Source organism: Natrix helvetica, assembly GCF_964273705.1.
Source record: "Natrix helvetica genome assembly, chromosome: 7".
Classification (NCBI taxonomy): domain Eukaryota; kingdom Metazoa; phylum Chordata; class Lepidosauria; order Squamata; family Natricidae; genus Natrix; species Natrix helvetica.
In genome coordinates, this window is record NC_138558.1 from 20,430,823 (window position 1) to 20,448,030 (window position 17,208).

At 40.5% G+C, this 17,208-nt stretch overlaps 1 protein-coding gene across 1 annotated transcript; it reads right to left on the bottom strand.

The window, feature by feature from the left end:
* LOC309395725 (alcohol dehydrogenase 1B-like) lies at positions 1–15,031 on the bottom strand. The gene is made up of 9 exons (XM_081960219.1): positions 14,874–15,031; positions 13,550–13,651; positions 11,461–11,599; positions 10,250–10,337; positions 9,958–10,168; positions 8,472–8,735; positions 6,012–6,147; positions 2,836–2,974; positions 1–1,843 (listed from the first exon to the last, which is right to left on the bottom strand). The coding sequence occupies exons 1-9, from the start codon at positions 14,889–14,891 to the stop codon at positions 1,819–1,821; spliced, it is 1,122 nt and encodes a 373-aa protein (XP_081816345.1). The 5' UTR covers positions 14,892–15,031; the 3' UTR covers positions 1–1,818.
* Between the last annotated feature and the right edge of the window lie 2,177 nt (positions 15,032–17,208).

Sequence of the window (17,208 nt, forward strand, 5' to 3'; positions counted from 1 at the left end):
TGATCCAAGAGGTTTATTATTTTACAATAACATCATATGGGAATGCTCAAAATTACTTACCCAATAGTATCTCAAATCCCTTGGGGATAGCGAATCCCTAGCCAATGTTCTATCAAGTTGTCTCATTTATAAGTGAAGTCTCTTCCAAAATATTTTGGCTCTTACTCCTTGGCACTCTTAAGTGATCAAAAGTGCCAAACAATTATAAAAGAATTATAAGGGATAAAGTTAATCTCTTCACCTTTCATCCATTCTTCTATGTTAAAGGAGAAGGACAAAGCTATGAACCCATTATTGATGCTTGTGATTTTTTTTTAAGTGGAAGTGAATAGTCAATCTAACTGTAAATGAATAACCAACAGTTTTTTTTCTTCTAATCTTGTCTTTCCATCTTGGCATGTATTGGGTTACAGATTGGCACTATGTGAGAGGCAATTCAATAATGCCAATTTATTTTTTCATCCTACCTTTATGATTTTATAAAGAACTCAAGCCAATGAATGTACTTAATATATCTTTCGCTTGCTATTTTGCCCAGTATATTTGCTATTTTATCCACAGTACCAATCCTGTTATGTGAGCGGGGCTAAGAGAGACCCAAAGCCACCCACCTGACTTTTCATGCCTAAAGTGGGACTAGTGTTCACCGTATCCTGCTTTCTAGCTTGGTGCCTTAACTTTTAGATCAAACTGGCTCTCTTTATTTTATTTACTTATACTTGAAAAAAATATTCTAACCCCAGAAGAACTTCGACAAGCTGTTAATATTTATACCAAGTAAAAAGCCGTGTACCATTTTCCATCTTGAATTTGTAAAAATATAAATTCCATCCTGCCACTCCAAAAAGTGGGAGAATAAATAAAAGCACAGAAATTGTGATAAAATAAATCTATGTTTCTAGAACTGGCAGTAGTTAGGCTTCTTGTAAATCATTACTGCTACTGAATTATCTAGTTTTTGGTTATATTTAATTGTTTGTTTACTTGTTGCATTTAACCAAGATGATGAGTATTTCCCCAAGCACATTTGTCTGTAAATGGCAGGAATAGGAGGGAAATGTGAGGTCAATGAGTTATCAGATAGACAATATAACTAGAAGCCTTGAGTATATTTAAATGGGACCTATTAATGAGACAATGAAGTGTAAATATGCAGGATTTTCCTTGGACATGAAGCCCAACGGAAACATCTTTCTGAACTTATTTCATCCTTGCAAACTGACTGAAAAATAAAGCGTAATACTATGATAATCTCTTTCCTAGTTTTTACCCCAGTTTAGGGAGAATAGGATGAGTTACAACTTCAACAAAGCACCAGACTACATCTATTTCTCTACCCATAAGAGCCACTGAATCTTATGCATTGGCCTTGCATTTATCTATTTCTCTATGTTGTGAAAATAATTTGTGAGAAAAAAGGTTGTGAGCACACATGCACACAATTTTTTAAATCCCCTGTCTTTAAGGGGCACATAATTAACCAATCACGAGAGAGAGAGAGAGTGGGGTGGGAAGGTGGGAGATAATGAAATAGGAAAAGTATACAAAACACAGGAATGTTAAGCATGTTTATAACTATATTTTGCCTAATCTTTGTTTTCCTGTGGGAGCGCCTTAATTTCAGGGTTGTCTTCCTTGAGGGTAAATTTAGCAGTAATAATAACACATGAACCAGACTGGGAAGATAGAAAGAAAAGAAATAATTCTGTTTCTGTTGGCTGGTTTATTGAAGTCTACATTCTGCATAATGCATTTCTGGTGGATTTCAGAGACAAGACAAAAATGATGGTTTTCTATTTTTCTTCCAAACCAGGGGCTTTAAAACGTCAGGACGCAGCGGATGCTGAAACATCAGAAAAAAGTTAAATGTGGTTATTTTTGTTCTTAGCAAATTCAAGAAATTTTATTTATATTTCAAATAATCCCAGTGATAATAAATATTCATGACTATTTTTATCAATAGATTAATATTGTAAGAACTTCCAAGGCAGATTAAAGGGAGGGTAAAAATAAACAGAGGAAAATGGACTAATTCTGCCAAAATTAAACCTTTCTAACATTCCATTATTTCTGTGGAAGAATTAATAACACACATAAACCTGTATTCTCTTTTGCAAACGAGGCACTCCCCTACTGTATGTTTTTGTACAGCATAAAAGACAGCTCCAATAACAACGGTAGCCTTCTGATAGAAAGTATGAGGAAGAAATAATTTGGTGGCGCATATCTTCACACAAATATGGGGAAGCACCAGTCTTTCCTGTGACATTTCTTAATCTTTTAGATAATTATCAGCATTCATTTCAGTTGATTATCACCTTATTGGTGCCTTTATTCATTAATAATGAACTGAAATACATAGTATTCATTGATTTGTCACCTTTAGCCAAAATTGTCAGACTAGCTAATATAATTAAAATGGCAACAAAATCAATTTCTCAGTATAAAATGGCAAGTATTTGAAAACTTTAGTTTTAATCTAGTTTCTATAAGAAATGGGGGGTTTCTGGAATGGAATTAAAAATTCAAGATACAGCCACAACAATGTGATCACCTCTGTTATATCATCCCAACTGTACAATTAAGCAAAGTAAGTAATATTTTCTCCAAATTCTCTTAGTACAATTTGCTTCTTTCTAGAATTTAGGCATCTTGCCTGAAACTCAAGGCATGTAGCTATTTTGCAAAGCTTTTGTTGGCAAAACAAACAATTCCTCAATATGAATTTTGACTTTTAATTATGTGAGTACTTAATGCAATTCATTATCTTTTGGACCATATTTATTCATTTTAAGATGGGTGGGGGAAACCTTTTTTTTTTAAAGGAAGTCTTACCATTTTCCTGAGTGAAGCAAATCAAAACCTTCGTTGATTTTATCAAACGGTAAAGTGTGAGTAATTAATGGATCTAGGCTAAACCTTTTGTTCATGAAATCCGAAACCAACTTAGGAACTGTATCTTTACTTTTCCAGTCTGAAGGTAAAAAAGGGTATAAAGATATTGCATTAATTTTACAAGGTCATTTCAAATGCACTTCTACAGCTTTTCTTGAGCCAGTAACTCTTAATAAGATTGGACTAGGTGTCATCAGGGGTGGGATTCTACTGGTTTGGTCAACCAGTACCTCCGACTACCAGCTGGGAGCGAACCGGTTTGCTCCGACTTTTGAAGTGGGCCTGCCCATCCGCCCCTGTGCTATACTCGCCTATATTTCCTTTTCCGAAGCCCAGCCGATCAGCGCAGCAGAATGGATTGCTGCGCCTAGAGCTGTTTTCCTCGCCAGCAGTAATGCGGAAGGTAAGTTTTCTATAAACTGCATGCGCGCACAGCGCATGTCAGGCGCATGTGCAATTGAAGCGTGCACTCAGCGAACCAGTTGTTAAACCAGTAGGATCCCACCCCTGGGTATCATGTGTTATCAGATGATCTGCTGATCCCAGAGCTGAGGAGTTTACTATCAATTGAGGAATTTATGGTATAACTGTATTGGATAACCTATGGACTCTGTTCAAATTCCCATGATCCCATCTATTCCTCATTCTTAAAATCCTGGTTCTCAAGGAGTAGGAATCAACCCATTCTAAAATTCTTGCTTCAATATTTGTTTCTATGCATTAGGAAAGTATTAGGGAAACAATATTATCATGTCTGTCCTTTGTAAAGATTACTGGACCGTCATTGTAAAGCAACCTTCCTTGACCTTGTGTTTTCCATAAGTATTGGCCTTTAAAGATTACATTGTCTGAGAAATGCTGGTATTCAAGTCTAGCATTTCTGGAGAATATTAAATTGGGGAAGCTCGATACCAATAACTAAATAGCAGTACCACTAGAACAACCATATGGCTTCATAAGGACTTTGAGAATTCTAATTCTATTTCTTATGGATTTTTCTCTGCCTCTCAGTACAATTTGCATTTATATAATGCAGGAGATGAATCATTGGTGCGCTGACTTTTTTAATAAAATAATTAGAGCTATGAAAGGGGAAATTGGGATATTCCCCAGACTCAGTTCTCACTTCCTCTGCAACTAATATTACTTTCTTTTTGGAAAAAAACAGATTGATGTTTTTTGCCTGCAACAATAATATCCTGAAAGAGAGCAATTTTCAGAAAATCAAAACAAAAAATATATATTGCAAAATGTTTAAACTCTTTTTCCAGCAACTCTGCTACTTGACTTCTTCTCCCTGCTACTTCTGCTTTTAAGTTTTTAAAAACATCCCTCGAAGGAGTCAGATATTCCAATTTATATCAAGACATATTGAAATTCTGGTAAAGTTTGTGGATCCTGTTTTACTTAAACATCGTCATTTACGAAATTTACTGTTGTGTTTGAAAGAACTTTGCTGGTCCTTTTAGTAACTTGTTGCAGGAGAAGTAGCATCTGCTGGTTGTTGGATGTCCTCCAGCTGTTCATCCAACTATGTAAGAGAAATGATGAGAGTTCTCCTCTAACTTGAAGGGCAATTGGGCTTGTGAGTAATAGCAGAACTACATCTGATTTTATGCTTTGGTGACAAGATCAAGTAAAGTGTGGGACAACCTTTGGTGGCAGGAGGCTACTGTTGTGGCCCACCAGCTGCCAGCAGAGCTGGCAGTAGACTCAGACGATGAGGAGTTTGGGGAGGAACTTGAGCTAGTCCTGGAATCTGGGGAAGGCTCTGATGGAGGTTCTGCATCCTGTCCGACATTCTTTAGCTGCCTTCAGAGTCAGATAAGTGGGGAAGAGGAACAGCTGGGGCCTGTTCCAGATGCGCATGCACAGAACTGTCAGGAGAGGCAAACAACTGAATACCAGGAGCCAACTCGTGAGGAAAGGCACATGTGGACGCTGAATGGCCCCTCTCTAGGGGATAAATAGAAGCAAAAGGGGAGTGGTGTCATAGGAGACAACTGTTTGGATTTATTTTAGAAGATTTGTTCCTTGTGATAGGGGTCTCACAGACTGTGTGGGAGAGTTTAATTTACAGCTTTGGGGCTAGCAGCTCCCAGCCTGGCAATTATTCAAGGAGCTAATAAGGTCTGTACTTCAATTAACCCTTGGAAGGATTATTGCCTGGACTTTTCTGTGTGTGAATGCTATGAATTCACAGTAGCTAAATAAAGAGAGGGAGTTTTTGGGACAAGGAGTCTGTTTCTTGGTTCTGCTAAGGCTGGGTCAGAACAGCTACATATAGGGTATGGGGTGATGATTGCTGTGATGGGTCAATCCATGCATAATGGATGGAAGGATGGGATGTTTAATACAGGTTGATAAACACAGTTTTCATTTATTTCTGGGTGGAGTTCAATAACTATTTCTTAAAGTATGTGAAATCTATTAACATTAGCAGTTTTTGTGTCTCTCTTGCCTCAAAGTAATAGGAAACCATATCATTATCTTTAAACAAGAGTGGTCTGTCAAGATTTCAGTGACTGCAAACAAAATGTTAAGAACAAATCAGAGTATCTTGTTCCAATATGCTGATAACAGAACATTAGATGCAATGAGCATCTTCCTCATCTGGTGCTTTCCAACTATGTTGCAATACAGCTACCGTTGCTGCAAATGAAACCATAGGGAATACCACTTGGGGATGATAGAAACAGAAGACTAAGTGATTGGGACGGTACACAGGATTTCAGCTGTTTAGGCGTTGAGATGACTGACAGTTTGTAAGCTAAGTTGGTCTTGATCCTCATCACCTATCTATTATATAATGAGCCATGGTGGTGCAGTACTGCAGGCTACTTCTACTGCCTGCCAGCTGCCTGCAATTTGGCACTTTAAATCTCATCAGGCTCAAGGTTGACTCAGCCTTCCATCCTTCCGAGGTGGGTAAAATGGGGATCCAGATTGTTGGGGGCAATATGCTGACTCTGTAAACCACTTAAAGAGGGCTGCAAAGCACTATAAAGCGGTATATGTGCTATTGCTATATTATGCTGGTAATATTGAGCTTCCCATAGTATAGGGTACAAAAGAGAGAGAGAATGTATTAATAGCCAAATAGGGGCCCTACCTACCTCCAAATAGAGTTCCTTTCCAAGTGCGGCCTGTGAAGAGAAGTCCTGGAGAAAAGGTAATCATAGAACCCGTAGGCGGTACTCCCACAATGAGGCACTTTCCATAATTTATTTGGCAGGAATTCAAGGCAGCCAGCTAAAGTCAACCCAAAGACATATACGTGAATCAAACAAAAGCCAATGTTTACCACTCCAACCACAATTCTTCCATTCACCTTTCACATAGGATTTTATTGTTCCAAATGTATCAATAATAACATCTCCTCAAATGGCCTGTTGTGGCAATGCCTTCCTATGATAAAGTAATTTGCAGAAAGAAAGTTTTCTATTTCTCTATTTCATGGTCTCCTGTATCTACTATGGTGCCTTGATCACTATATCAAACTGGCCAGGGGTGGGATTCAAATAATTTAACAACCGGTTCTCTGCCCTAATGACCAGTTGGGTGGGCATGGCCAAATTGATTAGTCTCACTCTTAGGAAATTTCTCCTTAGTTCAACTCACAATAAATAGCACAATAAAATAGCACTGTTCCAATATTTAGAATGGAAATAGAATAACAGAGTTGGAAGGAACCTTGGAGGTGTTCTAGTCCAACCTCCTGCTTAGGAAGGAAACCCTACTCCACTTCAGACAAATGGTTATCCAATCTCCTCTTTAAAACTTCTAGTGTTGGAGCATTTACAACTTCTAGAGATAAGTTGTTCCACTGTTCTGTTAGGAAATTTGGGGGGCTCCTACAAAAATGAGGCAGTCAAACTATTTTCCATAGCACCAAAAAGCATGACAAGAAACAATGGATGGAAACTAACCAAAGAGAGAAGCAACCTAGATTAAGAAGAAATTTCCTAAGGGTGAGACCAATCAATGGAATAGCTTGCCTTCAGAAGTTGTGGGTGCTCCATCACAGTTAACAAGATAATTTGAAATCTTTATAGTCTAATACTGCAAGCTAACTCTTAAATGCTGAAAATGCAGGATCAAAATACATAAACATAGAAACAGCATTGCAACCCTGTACCAAATTAATAAATCAATTCTGCTAATTAAAATGTGTATTTAAAAAGACACAAGAACTCTCACAAGAAACTCCTGCTCTGTATTAACATTTTAAAACCTCCTTCCCTGGCCTTATCCTGTCCAGAACAAGGAAAGATTCAACCTAGAAATAAGGAGCAATTTCCTGACAGTGAGAATAATCAACCAAGGGAACAGAAGTTGCCTTCCGAAGTTGTGAGAGTGTCATCACCAGAGGCTTTCACGAAGTGATTGGACTGCCATTTATCAGAAATGGTGGTAGGGTCTCGTGCTTGGGCAGGGGGGGTTGACTAGATGACTGACAAGGTCCTTTCCAACTCTGTTAATCTATATGATGTGTAAATTTCTATTGTTTCTATGCTGACTACCTTTCTGAAGTTTTGTTATCGCAACTAAGTATTCGCCTGTTAAATGGTTCTTGACTGTCTTCCCTGGGCTGGAGCTATTAATTGAAGGGAGAGAGAAATGGGGGGGGGGGGGGGAAGGGAGGGAATCTCTTGTACTTTAAGCCTGAGTTCTAAAGGGGCTGGATTTTTTCTGCTGAGGAAATGGCTATGTGATTATTTCTTCTTTTTCTTTTCCCTTCCTTTGGTAATTTACAAATTTGCAGGAACGTCTGAGGTGTGTGAGAGCTACTGGAATCATTAAGCTAGCAGGGAGGCACACCTTAACTGTTGAGCTTCTTTTGCAGAACTCCACAAAGAGTTAACAAACGGTTCTCCTGAACCGGTGTGAACAGGTTGAATCACACCACTGAAACTGGTGCTCTCCTAATCACATGACTCCTTTACCAAATTGAAAGGTGCAATACCTGCTGTGACTATATGGAATGGGATGCAGAAGAAATACAGTAAGCAGTTTCTTTGCCTGCAGCCATCCCTGTTGAAGTAAAAATAGAGTAACCATGCCCTATTTCTGGTTTCCCCAGATAAAATCCCTGCTGCATTTAGGTTCCCCTGCACATCCATGCTAGTCGTTCCCGACTCTAGGGGGCGTTGCTCATTTCCATTTCAAAGCTGAAGAGCCAGCGCTGTCCGAAGACGTCTCCATGGTCATGTGGCCGCCATGACTAAACGCCGAAGGCGCATGGAATGCTGTTACCTTCCCACCAAAGTGGTTCCTATTTTTCTACTTGCATTTTTACATGCTTTCGAACTGCTAGGTTGGCAGAAGCTGGGACAAGTAACAGGAGCTTACTCCATTATGCCACACTAGGGATTTGAACCTCTGAACTGCTGACCTTCTGATCGACAAGCTCAGCATCTTAGCCACTGACCCACTGCATCCCTTTGTTACTTAGCACTCTACAATTACTGCAAAGATTATTTCAATAAAGCCCACAGAAATGTTGGCTTTTAGTCAAAGATCTCTCTCATGTCCCTTTTAGTTCTTCCGTTCTGGTACTTCCTTAATGCACATACCATGGTTTCAGGTTTTCCAATGGCTTCAAAGGAATATTCTACACCGTCACCCCCAGTCAAGTCAAAGATCACTTCATTGATGGGTTTCTGGTAATCCTTGGGATTGACACAGTCTGTGACACCAATTTCTTTAGCCTTAGGGAATTTGTCCTTGTTGATATCAATTCCAATGATTCGGGAAGCTCCAGCTTCCTTGCAGCCCATGACTGCTGAGAGACCAACTCCTCCGAGTCCAAAAACGGCACAGGTAGAACCAGGCCGCACCTTTGTTAGCATAAAAAAATGGGGCATTATGGTTATGTACTAACAGGGTTAATGAATCTCTTTTAGTCCAAAGGTATGAACCAATATGGAATTTTGAGAGCATCTTATGTGTATGATCACAAAATAGACACCACGGAAAGAATTGCACATTCATTGAATGGCTGCTATAAAATGTGACCAGTCACAAATATCTACTTTCTACAAGGCTAACTAGACAAATAGCTTTCCATCAATATCTCTAATCTCCCCAAAATGATCTCTTCTACCTTTCAACTTTGTCTGGCAGGGAGTACACTTTTAAAGTGTACACTGGCCTGCAGCCAACCAACATTTTTAATTATAGAAATGTCTAATTCCATCATGGAATTAAAATGAAGTCAAACCATTATGAGCAGGTATATGGCACTATAGTGTTCTGATCTAGGCTTCCCAAGAGCATGAAGCAAACTCTTTCTCCCGACAAAAAACCCTTTTATTAATTTACTGTGAATTCTGCTCATTCATATCCAGCAAAGCCTTTCAAGGGAGCATTTACAGTCACAGGAGAGCTGACAGGTCGATATCTGCAAAACCTGGCAAAGAGTCTCAAAGAGTCACAAACCAATTAAGCGAACTGATTGTCTCCTGCAAACTCCACTCCCCTTTTGCTCCTCTTTTATTTCCTCTGGGAGGGGCCTTTCATCACCCACCTGTAGCCTTACTCCCAAGTCAACCCCTGTTCATTAGCTGTTCCCTTTGTCTGGCAATTCTGCACATGCTGAAAGAGACTCCAACTGTTCGTCTGCCTCATTGATGTCTGACTGTGAAGGCAGCTGATTACTGGCATACAACTCTGCCCCCTCCCCGCTCTGCCTCCAACACAGAGCCCTCATCAGAGCCTTCCCCATACTCCAGGACTAGTCCATGTTACTCCCAACCTCCTCACTGTCCAAATATGCTGCCAGCTTCACTGACCCCTGGCGGGCCACAACACATAACTGATGTGACATACCCTAGAACAGTTGTTCTCCACCTGTGGTCCACAGATCTCTGGGGGCGTGCAATGCCATCATAGGGCATCTGTGAAGGCTTGAAGAAATGTTATGACTTAAATCTTGAGTTGGGTTTTGGAGGTCTGTGGCCCTGGTCTGTGACCACAAAAGGTATTTAAAGTGGGTCCATGGTGAAGAAAAGGTTCAGAACCACTATCCTGACCTTGAACATGGAGCTAACAAGAGCTTACCTTTGCAGCATTTATGGCAGCACCATAGCCAGTAGAAAACCCACAGCTAATAAGACACACTTTTTCAGGAGGCGCTGCAGCATCGATTTTGACAACTGAATCCTCGTGTACTACAGTATATTCGGTAAAAGTGCTGGTACCAACAAAATTGTGCAGTGGTATTCCTTTGTGAGTGAATCTACTGGTGCCATCCTCCATTAATCCGGACGCTCTGTGAAAAACATGGCAGGGGAAATCAGAATAATCGATCATGGGGCTATTAGGCAGAACAAGGAAGTACAGTACTACTCACTGATCCTTCTTGCAGAGGTTGCCTGTAGGATGCATACAAGTACTGCATTTGCCACATTGGGGGAGAAAAATCGGAATGACTTGGTCTCCTGAGAATGAGAAAAAGATCATTATCAATGGGCTTGAAACTTCCAGACAGCTTAGTGGCAGTATTTTACCAGCACAATAGTTGGCAGGATTTTAACAGCAAAACAGTCAATTCCACTCTATTCAGTATTGCTATAATAGGATTTTATTTTGTTTGATTATCATTTCCAGACAATTTTGCATTTTCTCCCAATATTCTCTTGCTTTATTACACATCTACTACATGTGGTAAAAGGTACCTGGGATCTTAATTTTATACAGATTTTAAAATTCTGTTACTTAAACCAGAGGTCCCTAATCCCTGGTCTGTGGATTGGCACTGCCACGACCCATCAGGAACCAGTCTGCACAAGCAAGCAATGACCCATCTGCCCATGTGCAGGCAGCGTGTGGAACTATGGCCCCTGCTCCCTGATGCCCAAAAGATTGGGGGCCGCTGATTTAAACAATGCAGATGATGAACATGTGGCAGACATGTTAAAGTTTAGCTGCTTCTTGTTGAAACGGAATTAATAGCAAAAGGATATTTATTATTATTATTATTAAACTAATCTTGTTCGTTCTGGAGAGAACAATAATGCTTGTGGTTTATTGTAGGATATAGTTGAGGAGATGCTACTAACCCACTGCTAGTATTTTCATTCAGAATTCCAGTAGCACTGCTAACTTTCTGAACTCAAAAGACCAACAAGTAGTCCTTAACTTATGACCACAATGGAGCCCAAAATGTATGTTTGCTAAGTGAGACATTTGTTAAGTGAGTTTTGCCTCGTTTTATGACCTTTCTTGCCACAGTTGTTAAGTCAATCACTGCAGTTGTTAAGTTAGTAACCCGGTTAAGTGAACCTGGCTTCCCCATTGACACTTTGCTTGTCAGAAGATCACAAAAGGTGATGTTCCATGATCCCGGAACATTGCAACTGTCATGAATACATGCCAGTTGCCAAACATCATGTGGTCATGGGGATGCTGCAACAGTCGTAAGTGTGAAAAACAGTCATTTGTTGGGTCGCTGAACCAATAGTTGTAAGTCGAGGCCTTCCTGTATGTAATTTTTAATTTCCTTATTGATTACCTTATTGATTTTATTCTTACTGGGAAGGGTTTTGCACTCAATTTCCATACCTGGTTTCATGCTGGTAATACCTTCCCCCACACTCTCAACCACGCCAACTGCTTCATGTCCAAGAATAATAGGTAACTTGGTCTTTACTGCACCCCTTACAATATGGGAATCTGAGCCACAGATTCCAGTAGCCAAAATCTAGAACAAAGGCAGAAGATAACTCATTGGAGTACATTATTTTAGGCTTAACTTACAATAATGTGATTTCTCTGTTAAATCCTTCAACCTCAACTTTCAGGAAGAGCTATAAGTACAATGATTACAATTGGTAACTTCCCGTAGAAAAGTGCAGTTAATTTTTTTTAAAGTATTGGAATTATTTAAAGATTACAAGACTCACTTCTAAAACCTCATTCATTTCAAAAAGCGAGATAACAAAAATAGAGAGAGAGATTGGTCTAGTGGTTAAAACTCCTCTGCTCACAGTAGAATCCCTTACGCCACCAGGCTCGAAATTTTGGGTTTGGACAACCTGGAACTATGCCGCCTAAAGTCTGACCTAAGCACAGTACGCAAAATTGTCTGCTACAATGTCCTACCTGTCAACAACTTCTTCAGCTTCAACCTCAATAATACATGGGCAAACAATAGATACAAACTCAAGGTTAACAGCTCCAAACTCGATTGCAGAAAGTACGACTTCAGCAACAGAGTGGTCAATGACTGGAATGTTCCACCTGACCCTGTTGTTACATCCTCAAACCCACACAGCTTCAAACTGTCTACTGTGGACCTCATCCCATTCCTAAGAGGTCCGTAAAAGGGGCGTGCATAAGCGTATCAGTGTGCCTTCCATCCCTGTCCTACTGTCCCCATTTATTTCTACTCATTTTCCTTTTTCATGTCCATGTTTATACTTATACCTGTTATCTTGTACATGTTTGAATAAACAAGCAAACAAATAAATAAATAAAGCAAGCAAGCTCCAGGCCAGAGACGAGAAGACTGTAAGTAATATTCCCGCCTCAGGCATGACAGCTGGCTGTGTGCTTTTGGGCCACTTATGTCAGATTATAATATAAGGTTTAGTTGATGAGCTGGTCAGTCAATTCCTGTTGAAACTAACAGATCAATATTTGATTGATCTAAAAAAAAATGGGCAGCCTGCACTTGTGAACAAATTCTAGGAAAGAAAAAGACATTAAAAAAAAAAGAAAATAGTCTTACACGGCATCTTTGCCTAGCACGGAAAAATAATGATTAATCTTTGTGGACTTTCTTGATGACAAATTTCCAAGGGTGTGATACCATGTATGTTCTGTCACATAAATATCAACTCCTACAACAGAAACACATGGAAGAAGGCATCAGCAGGTGTCAATAGTATAGGCCCAAGCACGTGTTGGAGAAGTCAGTATTTATGAAGTGACTGACATCCAGGAGATTTAAGATATTGCAAATATCCTGGCACCTCAAACTGCATTAAGCAGCAAGTTGAGCCTTTGAATAAGAAGACAACATTTTCTCAATAACTGGCATCTGTTCATATTCCAGGTGCTGCCTTATCTACTAAATGTTCTGCTTTCAAGAAAGCCCACTGGTAAGCTAGTTGAGATACTTGGTGACATGATGTTAAATACCTAGCTGGCTCAAAAATCATACCTAAAGAGTATTCCTAATCAAAATGGATCAGTGCAGATAGTCAAGGAATTAGAAGCTAAATCCTATGAGGCAGTGGTGGGTTGCAGGCAGTACGCCCGGTACGGGCGTACCGGTGCCTGCCCGGAACACTGGGTACCGTTCCGGTACGGTGGTCTGGATGGCACACCCACCCACCCGTGTTCCTTACCTGTCTTTAAAGTCTTCGGCGCTTCCGCACACGCGCACAGTGCGTACAGCACCTGCGCTATGCTACGCCGAGCAGCTGGAGCGTCGTGGAGACTTGCGGAGACGTCGCAGGATGGTAAGATGCATGCGTGGGGTGTGCACATGTGCGCACACCACACGCATTCATGTAGAGGGGCCCGTTGCAACCATACCAGTTGCAATGGGATCTGGAACCCACCACTGCTATGAGGAGAAGTTACAACAACTAAAAATATTTAACTTTGAGAAGAAAAATGATAGAAGCACATTTATTTCCTTTACCTTGATGCGAACTTCATATGCTTTTGGTGGAGCCACTTCTATTTCCACAATACTAAATGGTTCTTTAGGTTTCCAGAGTAATGCTGCCTTGCATTTGATTACCTGAGAAAATGGAAGCAAGAGATGGTTTACTCTAAGAGAAGACACCCATTAATTCATTGATTAATCAGGCATTTATAGGAAAGCCTACTCTTTTGGCATCTGAAATTCCTTCCTTCCTAGCTGTCAGTTGAGATTAATTTTGACCAACCAAGTTCTGTCTCTGACAACCCCTTTTCCTACAATCAGACATGCTACAGAGTAATCCACGTTAACATTTTGTCGTTCCTCAACTTCTTTCCTGTTCCATGTATTGGCAAGCCATTGAAATGTTTCTTGCTTAATTAATTTGAATGGATTGATTTACTTTAAAAAGAAAAACCAGGAGCCAAAGGACTCAGCTTAAGTCCACCAAATGTAAATGGGCACGTGAGATTTGTATTTGTTGAACAGACTCTCACCTCCAACGCCACCTCTGTACTGTGGACGGAATGAACTTTTGGAATTACAGATTTACAGATTAACAGAGTTGGAAGGGGCCTTGTAGGTGATCTAGTCCAACCTCCCCCCAAGCAAGAGACCCTACACCAGTTCTGACAAATGGCAGTCCAATCTCTTCTTGAAAGCCTCCAGTGATGAAGCTCCTGCAACTTTCAAAGGCAAGACGTTCCATTGGTTGATTGTTCTCACTGTCAGAAAGTTCCTCCTTATTTGTAGGTCGAATCTCTCCTTGTTCAGTTTCCATCCATTATTCCTTGTCTGGCCTTCAGGTGCTTTGGAAAATAGCGTGATCTCCTCCTCTCTGTTGCAGCCCCTCAAATATTGGGACGCTGCTATCACGTCTTCCCTGGTCCTTCTCTTCACTAGACTAGCCATGCCCAGTTCCTGCAACCGTCCTTCATATGTTTTAGCCTCCAGTCTCCTACTCATCCTGGTTGCTCTTCTCTGCACTTTTTCTAGAATCTCAACATCTTTTTAATAGTGTGGTGACTAAATGTGTGTGAAGCGAAATGTCTTCAAAGGAAAACCAGAAAGTCCACTTGCCTCTTGAACTCTAGAAAAAAGCGCAGAGAAGAGCAACCAGGATGATGAATGGTTTTAAATGCAGTAAGAGTTTTTCAGAGCGCTACCCTGTCAAAAAAAAAAGTGCCAAGGGTGAGGGGGGAATTCAGGAAAACTTTGGATCAGTTTCTGGCAATTTGCCAACCACAGTGGAAACAATTCTATACCGTAGCATACCTCAGAAATGAATAATCACCATTAAAAGAAATAATAGTTTACTTACTTTCCCTGCAGTGCCCATGGTGCTTGACTTTGTAATACACTTCAACTCTTCTAGGTATTCTACTTGGTGCAAAGCAGTTTGCCTTCAAAATATGGCTTGCAAAAAGCTTACTTCTCTTTTAGCTAACTATTGTACTTTCCGAGCCCCAGCCAACAAGCTTAACCACTCCTTTACTTTCATCAGGGTGTTTTGTAACATCAAACAATTAGGCAATTAGGTTCATAGATTGCCAGGAATGTTTAGCTTCAATGTAGATATTATTAACCAGAGAAGTAATGCCTCAAGAGTTGTGTTACGTAGGCCCAAGAAACAGCAATTCGCCTGGGCACTTGTGAAAAATGCAAATACATTGGCAAGCTCAAGAAAAAGCATAGAAAACAAACTACCAGTCTAGTACGATTACAGATGAAATAATGTACTTTTTGGTTCTTGACTTTTTAAAAGAAGCATTGTCGAATTGTAAAAGATGGTGAATGGAGAGCTGTAGCAACTTTGCTTTGAGAATATGACAATGATATTTTCAGATTAGAAGAAATGGTGATTATTGATCATTATGCATGGTGTGGAGCAGGGGCGTCAAACTCGATTTCATTGAAGGCCGCATCAGGGTTGTGTTTGACCTCGGGGCCAGGGTGGGTGGGGCCGAGTGAGCGGGGCCAGCTCGACATCACTTGTGTCAGGGGTACCCCTCCCAGGTTCCGTTTTTGGCTGTGACGGCCTCTTGCAGTGCTCTGCCTGCAAAAATGGAGCTCTGTTTTCACTGGCAGAGCACTGCAGGAGGCCGTCACAGCCAAAAACAGAGCTCAGGAGGGCCATGCACCACCCTCCCAAACTCCATTGCTGCTGGCAGAGGTACTGTGGGCCAGTTCTTCGCTGTTTCCAGGGTGGCCCCATGGGTCAGATCTAAGCACCCTGCAGGCACCCTGCAGGCCAGATCTGGCCCTGGAGCCTTGAGTTTGACACTCCAGGTGTGGAGTGACAGTGATGAGAGGATACTGTTGCAGAAAATAACAAGACTTAGATGTCTCGGGATTCGAGGAGAGGTTTATTGGCAGCCAGGTTCAGAAAACTAGTCAAAGGCTAGAATGCAAGTTCTGAACAACCCTTATCATCGAAACACGCATTCTTATACATTCTCAAAAGCAGCGCAACATGGAAACACTTAACTCATTTCTTATTGGTTATCTTGAGGAAAGAAGCCTTATAAGTCGATTTTGTCTTACTTCTCCTTTTGTCTTGGGCCATAGGTACTGACTACGTGTCTCTGTACGAAGTTTAGCTGAACTCTGTGGTTTTGGGCTTTTGACATAAGACCTTTTACTGGAACCTTTACCTGACTTCTGTGGTTTAGGGCTTTTGACATTTTCCTGTTTTTGTACATGTCTTACAAGCAGGTTTTTATCTCTCCCTTCTGCCACGTCTTACTTTTATATTTTAATTCACATTTTATCCTGCTTTAATACAAAGCAAAGGAAAAAAAATCCCTCTTTTATAATAATAGAACTCAGAATCATTTAATGAAATTAAATCCTGGGATGACTCCAAAAATAGTGAAGACCTGAAAGCAATGTTTATGGTTCATGGACCTACAAAGAGAACTTAGACTTTGCATTGCTGCTTTATAGAGCCGAACACTATTCTCCGTACTTTTTTTTAAATGGCAGTTGCTGATAGACAGGAGACTGCTGGGTACAATTGCCCTTGTTGAGTTTCAGATTATACCATTGAACCTTTGCTCTTAAATAAGAGGATAAAAGGTAGAAATTGTAAATAGGTGCTTAAAAGCAACATTTATATCCAATATACAACACATATTGAAATGGCTTATATGGTTGCAAGGCAAAGGTGGGTTTGCTCCTGATTTGGCCCAGATCGGGCGAATTGGTGATAGTTGTGAAGAGAGGCTCCGCCCACCTGCCTGGACACTTCTGCGCGTGCGAACTAGGAGTAAAAAAATTGGCAACCCACCACTGTTGCAGGGTAAGTGAAATCTGTGAAGAGGCCATAAAATGCAATGTTCCTCCTTTGATAAAGGAAAGGAGAGGGACATCACAACGGCACCATCTTCCAGTTGTGTTGTTTTATTTTATCTTTTACAGATGCACTTATATTTCAAATGTTTCCAGCCTCAGAAGGATCTTGACAAACTTGAACATTGGGCACTATCTAATAAAATGAAATTCAATGGTGAAAAGAGTAAGGTTCTACATTTAGGCAACAAAAACAGAATGCACAGGTACAGTATAGGTGGTGCCTTGCTCAACGGTAGTAACTGTGAAAGGGATCTTGGAGTTCTAGTGGACAACGATTTAAATATGAGCCAGCAGTGTGCAGC

Bases quoted from the DNA above. Each gene is read 5' to 3' on its own strand.
- LOC309395725 (XM_081960219.1), bottom strand. The intron at 11,600-13,549 runs GTAAAGGAAATA...CCTTTGTTCTAG, and splicing joins CATATGAAGTTCGCATCAAG to ATTTTGGCTACTGGAATCTG. The intron at 8,736-9,957 runs GTAAGCTCTTGT...ATGCTAACAAAG, and splicing joins CTGCCATAAATGCTGCAAAG to GTGCGGCCTGGTTCTACCTG.